The sequence below is a fragment of the Clinocottus analis genome, unplaced genomic scaffold (genome assembly GCF_023055335.1).
Source record: "Clinocottus analis isolate CAN_PGR_092001 unplaced genomic scaffold, fCliAna1.0.p SCAF_177, whole genome shotgun sequence".
In the NCBI taxonomy this organism is placed as follows: Eukaryota; Metazoa; Chordata; class Actinopteri; order Perciformes; family Cottidae; genus Clinocottus; species Clinocottus analis.
In genome coordinates this window covers 1-10,194 of record NW_027175906.1, presented here as the reverse complement: position 1 = coordinate 10,194, position 10,194 = coordinate 1, and the positions used below count along the sequence as shown (strand labels likewise).

The following is a 10,194-nucleotide window of genomic DNA, read 5'->3' as shown; positions in this document are numbered from 1 at the left end:
GTGGGGCCTGCTGGCTCCAGTAAATGGTGGCTGTGGTGTGAATGGCCCAAGCAGTGGGTCAAAATCCTTCCATGTGATCTGTTAATCTGGAGGGCGTGTCTCTTGAACCAAGGACCCCTCTCGGTGTAACCACGCCCAATCAGCTGTTTCCTCAAATTCACCGGAGCTCATGGGAACACTTTTCCTCGCTCCTGCCCACACAGTCTCGCCCTGACCCGGTCGACGTGGCCTCGTTCCGTCCCGGAATTAAATTTCTGCGCGCTGTTTGCTGACTAATCCCGCAACAAGTGGTGTCGCGATGCTTCTGGCGGAGCAGCAGTGGTGTCCCACCAGCGCGCAGGTAACGGTGCAACAAGCCAGGGGCCTCCGGATCAAGGGGAAAAGCGGCACCAACGATGCGTACGCGGTCATGCAAGTTGGCAAGGAGAAGTTTCAGACCTCGGTGGTGGAGAAGAGCGTGGCACCGGCGTGGCGGGAGGAGGCCACCTTCGACCTGCCGCCGCTGGGCGGAGGAGGAGGAGGAGGAGGAGGAGGCGGCGGCAAGGAGCGCGGCACGCTGCACGTCCACGTCCTGCACCGGGCCCTGGTGGGGCCAGACAAGCTGCTCGGACAGGCTGTGGTCAACCTGCTGCAGCTCGGGGAAGACAAAACCCGCGAGAAAACGGAGTAAGTCCACACGACAGGAAGTTTGAAGGTCATACAAAGAAATGATGGATGGTTTGAAAGGGCAACCAACTGTCATACAAATGACTTTCTGAAGTGTCAGCAAGTAGCCAAACTGTTCATCACAAAGTCCCAGACTGTCTGTAATCCTACGACCAACGGCCCAAACTAAAATATGTTCAGTTTTTGGAAATGAGCTAATCAATGCATACTGTTTAAGCCTCTGCCAAATAAATGGCACTAACTCAAATTTAAAGGAGGCATCTTTGAGCTTTTCTCCTGGTGGGGTAGCCCAGTGGTGCAAAGAAAATACTCCTATTGAAGTTTCTTTAAGGAATTAAATGCCTCTGTAGTTGCACCTGAGGACAGAAAAGGTGTTGCTTATCTAAGATAACCCACATGATCACTGCATGTTTAAGGAATCTGGGCATCAAACACACTGTTATGTCCTGTCGGTTTTTGCCAGTCCTCTACACTAAAAACTAGTCTATGCACTATGCAAGTTTACGTGAAATGTTACTCTTGCTCTCAAAGGTAAATGAGGGAAACGTGGAGAGGCATGAAACGAAACACTTGGCTTTTATTTTTATCTGCATCACGGTTGATTAATGTTTCCAAGTGAATATCTTTCCCTTAATCTGTGCATTTGAAAAGACACTTTGGAAGTGAGTTCCCAGGATATTTGCACCTTTTTTGCCACTAAGGTGAGGTATTTGAGCACACGCACACAGCCATGCATCACTACACAAAAACACACCCTCTCTCTTTGGTGGGTTTGACTTCTGAATGTTGCTCACTCGCTCCGGTGCAGTTTAAGGGATTTGTTCCCCTGGCAGCAGCCTTCAAGGAAGCCAATCAGCATTACCTACTCAGGCAAAAGACTCGAGTCAAAGCATTCACTCTTTCAATGAGCGAGCTTGTCAACAACATACAGCATACCCCAAAGAAGACCCAGACCTCGCCTCACTGCGCCTTTTAATAAAGCACATTTCTGTCAGGAAAAAGAAGCGTTCAGATTCTTGTTATGCCGCATTCACACCCGGCAAAGTAGGTGAAGAAATTGACTGCAGCAAACCGGTTCTACGGCCCTTGCTGGTACTATATGGTCTCAGTAACTGCAACCTGTAATGGCAACCTGCTCCTTTTTAAGAAGATACTATGCTCTACTGTCTGTTTGTTTAAAGAAGAGGTGTCACATTTTAATTCAATATATTCTGGTTAAAATGTGTTAAAAACAAGATTTTACAGCCATGTCAGTTCAGTGAGAATAAAACATGCTTTGTGTTAAGCTGTTTCTGAGAATGTGAGTACCCCGTCATGTGACTGGTGTTATACAAAAGCCTAAACACACACACACACACACACACGTACAGTTTGTCTGCTTTGTTTGATGTTTTGGGTCATCTCATGAGTTGTGTAGTCTATAGCGAGGCCAGATTGGATGTTCACTGCTCATGTTTTGTTTTTCATCAAACAATATAGATGTGCTGTCTGATCATGTTCAAGCAAACCTTTCATGAAACAAAGCAATCTGTCAACCTGCTTCAGTAAAAAGATTCATAGTGTGTGTGTGTGTGTGTGTGTGTGTGTGTGTGTGTGTGTGTGTCAGCCGAGTAAATGCTTAACTTTGATTTCTGTTGATCTTTCCCACGTGAGCTCGGAGAATGCACCTCGATTCTGAGGGCTGAATCCAGCTTCAGCCTCACATTCCTGGCTGTTTTTTAATCTATGAAAGGCAAACAATGATGCCAACAGACGGTCTTGCAAGGTCAGTTTTTCCGAGCGAAACCGCTGTGTCTGTGCTGACCTACGACGGACACGCGTGTTATATGAGCGGCCACTCGACTGCAACAGGAGTAGAGTCCACCAACTTCTGCTCTTTGGACGCGTGTTGTTTGCGAAAGAAGTCACTGCTGTGAGCAAAGTCGTCACTTGACAGTATTCAGAAACCTTGAGACAGAACATGGGAATTTATTTAGTGTCTGTGCTTTTTTTTTTCATGAAATGTCTATTTTCCAACTGCAAAAGCATCATAAAGCCCACGTCAGTGAGACAACAGACAACGTGAATGACATTTATTGTAGTGCCTCTTCTCAAAATCTGCCGTCAGGCCTGAGAGGATCTGCACTGTGACACCTGGATATAGAACAATGGGACTTCAGATGTAAAAGCCTCACACTATTATTATTATTATTATTATTATTATTATTAGAGTGTGGCGATCTTAAGAAACCTGCTCTAAGACAAGTCTCAGTTACAGCTTTTTGCCATTTGAACCGGCTTCACTGCAAGTTTATCTTTCTTTGACATTGTGATTGATTTTTGTTGGAAAGGGAATTTCTTTAACGTGTCGCTCCGGTTGCTTTGCACAGGCTTTAATTTTGGCTTCTCGTGGGAGTGTGCTGATACAATGAGTCCTGGACTGTTCTGGTCCTTTGGACATTGTCACTGTTGAGTTGTTTTACTCACTCGGACGGCTCTTTTGGCACTCGCAACAGCTGTGCTCTGTGATAAGATGTGCTTGAGTCAGACAGTCTTATCTGGAGCTCAGGCTTCAGAAGGAAGGAAGTGTGTGTGCAGAAAGTAGAATGTATTTACAAAATGTTGAGTCATGCGTTATCCTTCTGTCCTGTCCAGAAGAACACTCTGTCAACTCTTCACACGGGTGTGAGATTACCGGATTGAAGGGCATCTTTTTCATCGTTATCATACAGTCCCTGTTAAGTGAAAGCCACTTTTCATTCCTCATCCTGCACACTGCTTACTACCGACCAGCTAACGCCCCAACACTTTTGCAACTTCCCCTCTGTGTAAACTGAACTATAGCTTCCTTCTCTTTTTTTTATTTATTTTTTTTTTTTACTTCATAAGGATTCATTGGTGTAAATGTCACATCTGTTGGCATCAGTGAAGTAGTTGTTCAAAGGTCAGGGTTGTGATTCATGTAGTACATTTTTAGTATACTATATGACATTTATAATATAGTTTAGTATGCGTAGGCTGCTGAAGTACATTCTTAATAAGTACTAAACACTAATATTATACTGATGCTACATTCTAAAAACGGCTTGGTTACAAATAACTCAATTACTAACGCTATCATACTATGCTAGAGTGTACAGTAAAGCAGTAAGTTATTTTAAAAGAAGCTAAAAATCTGTAGTTTTATTTTTAATAACTGACTATTTGTAATAATGGGAATTATTACCAAACTCCCTACTTCCACTGGTTTGGTCCACTCACTGCTCCTAGTACTGTTGTTTTCAGCCAAAGCAGGAAGCAGTTTTCTGCGTTCAAAGCTCTCAAAACATCTGCATGCTACATTCGCTTCCCCCGTGGCAAACAGACGTCAGAAGAAGAGAAGTTAGCGACCAGCTGGGGAAGCCAGGGAAGCATTTAGCAGCTGACTAGGTATTTCCATCAGGTGTTGGTGGCAACCAAAGCATGAGTGAATATTGGACTTCCCTCTACCAGAGGGTCAGAAACATGTTGCTCTGTGTGTGCTGAATGTGTAAAGAGGCTTGTGTTGAGTTCACAACCTGTTTCTGCTGCCCTGAATTAGCTAATGCAGCTTTAAGGCGATCATTTATCTATCCCTATTTGCTCTTTATATACAATTTACTTTGCGTCCAGTCCCTGCATACTATACTATGCTTTGGAACATCAGCGGTCCTTTTCTATTATATTATTATATTGTCAGGCCATGTTGATTTGGGAGAGGAATTGTATTGACTAGAATCTTACTTTGCCAATGAAGCTGAGGGATTGGATTCAATTTTTTTATTTTTTTTCCATAACTTTGTACCGCACATGTCACTGTGCATGAGGGTGAGAACATAACAGCTGCACAACACTCGACATTTGCATGATGCATGCACGCAATATCGATCTAGCAGTGCTTTGTTGAAGGCCATTCATCAGGCAAATTGTGAAGATGTCCCTCGGTGGCATATTTATATTGGCAAGGCCTGAAACTTGCAGATCTCATCACATTACTCATAAGCAGCAGGGGAGACTGCTGTGACTGCTTTCTCACCTCTTTGTCAGTTTCCTGAAAAAGACATTTCCCTCTATAATTTGTTATTGCAACACATGTGAAGCAGTGCTGAGGGAGGAGAATCTCCACATCGTATTGTCTTCTGTACCACCAAGAAGAATGTATTGCATCTATATTTTATACTCGTTGCATCTCTGAGAGAAGAGTTATGTAAAAATGAGGGTTAGAAAATACTGTTTATGGCACATGAACACAATATGTCATATATTTAGAAGACGACTTTACTTAATGCTCCGTCTGTTTTTAAAGCTACATTTCATAACAATCTGTTCATTTTGAAGGCAACTTTTCTTTTTTTTTTCACATTGCAAGAACAGACACAGAAATGCCCCCACGGGCCCTTCCTCATTTCCTCATTTCCCCAGGAATCCAGATTTCAGTTGGGAGTTGTTTGTTTAGTGGTGAGCTGACCTCAGATTTCTGCCAGATCGGCACTTTATATGCTGACTGCTTCTTTTCGTTGTTCTGTTGAAGTATTCTGCTTATTCTGAGACCCTCCTGTCCGTGTTGGGCCGTGACGCAGGTTCAGAAGCTTTGCAAAGTTGACGCAACCTGGTCTCAGTGGATGCTTTGTTGACTTTGTTTAGGTTTTTCTACATGGTTTAACAATAGCAGATTGGCTTCCTGTGAACATGACCAGTGTAAGTTTTGCAGAGACTCATCTTGTCAGCTAAAAACTCCTTGAAGGGGGCCGACCGCTGCCGGGTTGGATGTTTTTAGAACAAGCACTTCATGCACAAGGTTGAACATCACGTGTGTCTCCAAAGCATAGCGAGTCATCAGAAAGCCTGCTGGGTATCACTCTATGCCAAGTCTAGTCCTAAAGATCTGAGACCCAGGATGAAAATGTCCCAAAATATTGGTTAAAAAAAAAAAAAGCATAAACAGTACAAGCATTCATAACTTCCCGACGTGAGCGTCTGTCACAGGCAGAACCGTGTAATTATTATTGTGATTTAAAAAAAAAGAAAAAGTTTTCCTTCGTGGTCAGTTTGCTGGTTGTGCTTTAGATCCTCCGACTTTCCAAAAACATTCAAGTGGCTGCTGAGTCGTGCTCTATTCGCGACTGGATGGATAATAGTTTCCATAAAGACGTTGACGAGGTCCAAACCTCAACATACTGGTCATGAATCTCTTTTAGTGTCTATGATTCATTGCAGCCGTTCAGTGCGTTTCTCTTTATATGCTGGATTTTTAAAAGTTTTATTTCCACTGGGATCAACTGTTATTGCAGGTCTGAGAATGTTTTTAACCTTTCAAGAGTCAACATGGAAAATAGAAGTTAATGACATCCAGAAAAATAAATATCATGTGTTCTTTACTTTTGAAATAATTTGTCATCCATTTTAGAATGATATCTCTTAACGTGCTTTCAAAAAAAGCTATTCTCATAAGATGCTTCTCTTCAACAGATGGTTTAAGTTGTTGGACAAGACTGGCAAGGCAGACAAGGACAGAGGAGAGGTGCTTTTGGACATCCAGTTCATGAGACACAACATGACTGCCAGCATGTTTGATCTCTCCGCTTCTGGCAAATCCAGATCTCGCATCGGCAAGTTCAAGGACAAAGTTCGCGGCAAGAAAAAGGAGTCGGACTCCGCGTCTGACCTGGTGCCAGCCTTCCCCCAAGTTCTGACAGACAGCGACGAGGAGGGGAACGGTGAGGTAGCGGCGGGCAAGGGCGAGAAAAAGAAGAAACTCAAGATGAAGTCTTTGTTTTCCCACAAGTCGAACCTGCAGAAGAACATGTCTCAGTCCATGACCGTTCTGACGGCAAAGAACCTCTCGCTGAGCGGCAGCCAGTCGTCTGGTCTAAATGTGGATTCCTCTGAAGGTTGGGATCAAAAGTTTTTAATTTGCTCCACTCCAATTTAGTCGTTTATTTTCTCTTGCACTCTGTCATTACATACATGCATCTTAACTTTCCCATGTCCCTCCAGGTAAAAAGAAGTTCAAGTTCCTGATACATAAACGCTCAAACAGCTCAGACGGCAAAGACGCCCCCTCTGGTCAACAAAAACACGGCGCTGCAGCGGAACCGAGTAACGTGTGCATCAACGGCAGCCATGTTTACTGCGAGGAGCCGCCGCCCCGAGCCTCTCGCATCGGCTCCAACTTCAGTCTGGCCAGTTCAGGCCACGGATCCATGGAGGATGTCCCTGAAAGCTCCCCTCCATCTGTTGATTCACTGAGGGGCGTGAGGCAATATTCGCCATGGACAGAAGAAGAGGAAGAGGAATTGGAGAACATAAAAGAGGATGCGGATCAGCTCAGAAGGGAGGAAGAGGAAAAGCTTCAGATGGAGGAGATGAGGAGAAAAGAAGAAGAGGAGGAGAGAGTTAGGAGAAGAGAAGAGCTTGAGAGGTTGGCTGATGAGACGAGGAGACAAGAGGAAGAAGATAGGAGGACTGAAGAAGAGAATGTTAAAAGGGAGGAAGAAGAAAGGATTAGGAGGGTGGAGGAAGAGAGGAGACAACGACAAGAAGAGGAGGAGAGGGTAAAGAGAGAACAAGAAGAGTGTGACAGATTGGCAGAGCAAAAAATGAGACTGCAGGAACAAGAGAGGCTGATTGAAGAAGAGAGAGCCAGAAAGGAGGAAGAGGAGAGGATTCTTGAAGAGAGACGAAAGGAAGAGGAAGTAGTGAGAAGGCAAGAAGAGGAGCGTGAGGAAAAGAGGAGGTTTGAGGAACAAGAAAGGATCCGAAAGGAGGAAGAGGAAAGGATCAGGATGGAGGAGGAAAGTGCTCAGGAAGCGAGGAGACAAGAGGAGAGAGCAAGAGAACAAGAAGAGGAGCGTGAATTAGCAGAGCAAAAGAGACTGGAGGAAGAAGAACGAGTAAAGGAAGAGGAAATGGTGAGAAGGCAAGAAGAGGAGCGTGAGGAAAAGAGGAGGTTTGAGGAACAAGAAAGAAGCCGAAAGGAGGAAGAGGAAAGGATTCGGATGGAGGAGGAAAGGGCTCAGGAAGAGAGGAGACAAGAGGAAGAAGCGAGAGTAAGGGAGCAAGAAGAGGAGCGTAAATTAGCAGAGCAAAAGAGACTGGAGGAAGAGGAACGAAGGATTGAAGAAGCTCAATTAAGTGAAGAGGAGAGGATCAGGAAGGAGGGGGAGATGGCTGAGGAAGAGAGGAAGAGACGAGAGGAAGAGGAGATGATGAAAAGACAAGAAGAGAAACGCAAGGAAAAGAGAAGACTTGAGGAAGAAGAAAGGAGACAAAGAGAGTATCAGGAAGGAATTAAGAAAGAAGAGGAGCAGAAGGCTAGGAGGGAAAAGGAAGAACATCAGAGGTTGGTAGAAGAAAGGATGAAACTACAGGAGGAAGAAAGGATGAAGGCAGAAGAGCAGAAAGCCAGAAGGGAAAAGGAAGAACGTGAGAGATTGGTGGAGGAAAAGAGGAAACTAGAGGAGGAAGACAGGAAAAGGATTAAGGCAGAAGAGAAGATTAGATGTGAGGAGGAAGAAAGAATAAGGTTGGAGGAAGAAAGTAGGAAGGAAGAAGAGAGGGTTAAGAGGCAAGAAAAAGAGCGTGCACAGTTGGCAGAGGAAAAGAGGATACGAGAAGAACAAGAAAGGAGAATTGAGAAGGAAAGAAAGCAGATGGAGGAAGAGGAGATGAGGAGACGAGAGGAAGAGGAGAACCATAGGGAAGAAAATGAGAGATTGGTTGTGGAGAAAATGAGACTACAACAACAAGAGAGGAAAAGGATTGAGGAAGAGGAGAGCATTAAAAGAGAGGAAGAGGAGAAAGCTAAAAGGGAGAGGAAAGAAGAGGAGGCCAGAAAGAAGGAAAAGGAGAAGTTAACAAGGGAAGCAGTAGAGCAGAAGGACAACAAAAGTAAGCACAAAGCTGCAGGGAAGAAAAGTGTCCAGAAAGTGTCCGTGGACCGCCCCGCAGAAGTCACCTCGACTAATCCATTTGATGAAAACGTTTCCAACAATCCTTTTGAGGAGATTCCTGACTCACCTGCCGGAGCCGGCAGCAGCACAGCCAAGGTGCCAACTGTCCAGCAAAGGTGAGAATATACGTCAATCCAGTCCAGCCGTGTGAAACGGAATTAAAATCTGAAAAACTAAGATCATTGCATTCAGAAAACCTTTTCTGCACACGGTAATGACTCGCGTTACATCGATTTCTAGTCAGTCACAGCAACAGTTCCACTCAGCACTTCTCTTTCTAAACTTAGCCCAAAGCTGACACCGTCATGACACTAGCATTGTTTGTGTGTAGCACAGTCTCAGCTCATTAAAGCAGGTGACATGTAAAAGTATGGGTGATCTCGGGATGGTATTTTAGAAGATGTAATTCTTTATTGCATCTCAATCCATCACATTGTCTTCATGTGTGCTCCTTGTTCTCTAATTTCTCAACGACATTGTTAGTTTTCTTTTTTTTTATGACGAGATTTTCATATCTTTTCTCAATTTTAACATTCGAGAAAAGTTATCTTTTGTCATTCTTCGCAGGCATACGCTTTAATCTCATGAAGTCCGTGTCTCATTTCCAGAGTTCAATCTGCGGCCTCGTCGGTAGGAAGCGAGCCCATTTCCTCTGATGAAAAGGACACTATCAACACCCAACGGGAGAGGCGACCGGCTCCTCAGCCTCCAGGAAGGAATCCAGCTGAGAGACGCGGCCAGAGGGAGCCGGACGCAGCGACACAACAGCTGGCCCAAATTAACAAGAAGAGCAAAGACAAAGACATCAAAACCGTCAGCGTTCTCCCTCGGCGCTCGGAACAAACGATCGCAAATAGGTCTTCCGCGGAGAAGAAGAACACCCAGAGCTTGACGCAAAGCTGTGCCGCAAAAGAAACCTCAAATGTAGCGAGACACGGTAAACGTACTGCTCCAACTAGACCTCGCTCTGTGGAGGAAGAGCCTTCCTCTGAACACAAAACACCCCTGTCTTCTGATGACCTTTCCCGTGGATGTGGCTCGGAGGCGAAACAAGTCTCTAACGTTTATAGTTTGAATCCATTTGATGACGTTGAAGATGCAGCCCAAGAGGATTCAACCACCTCTGGTAATACTGGTGCAGTAAAGTGGCCTCCAGTCGCGTCACAGGCTGCTGATAAAGACGCTGCATCTCAAGCAAAAACCAAATCCTCAAAAGCCCCCGCTCCCCCACTTCCTGCGAAGATGGCCGCCACGCCGAGCGCTTCAATCCGCCAAAACACTGACAGAGGGCATGTCGCGGCTGGTGCAGGTGTGACTGTTAACAGTGTAGCACACGCATGTGACCGCGCGTCGGAGGCCGTGAGGCCTGTGCGTGTCCAGGAGGCTTCGCTACAAGAGTCCCAGCCAGCGCAGAGAGCCGGGGAGGATGCAGGTGGGATGAAGGTGGGGCCGCAGGTGGCTCCACGCAGGTGAGACAGTTCAGACCCTCAGCAGAATATTTCTATAACTGATCTACCTCCTGGTATATTATAGCTCACTCACCACGAGCTGCAAAAGCATGACTCATTGAAAGAGGATT

At 45.2% G+C, this 10,194-nt stretch overlaps 1 protein-coding gene across 1 annotated transcript; it reads left to right on the top strand.

Annotated features, from left to right (window-relative positions):
• Nucleotides 1-210: 210 nt before the first annotated feature.
• On the top strand, nt 211-10,084 carry LOC137788432 (caldesmon-like; the record flags this gene model as incomplete). Its single annotated transcript, XM_068581207.1, has 4 exons — nt 211-666; nt 6,133-6,554; nt 6,661-8,731; nt 9,224-10,084. Coding segments are annotated over exons 1-4 (3,722 nt in total), but the record flags the coding sequence as incomplete, so codon positions are not given.
• Nucleotides 10,085-10,194: the final 110 nt, after the last annotated feature.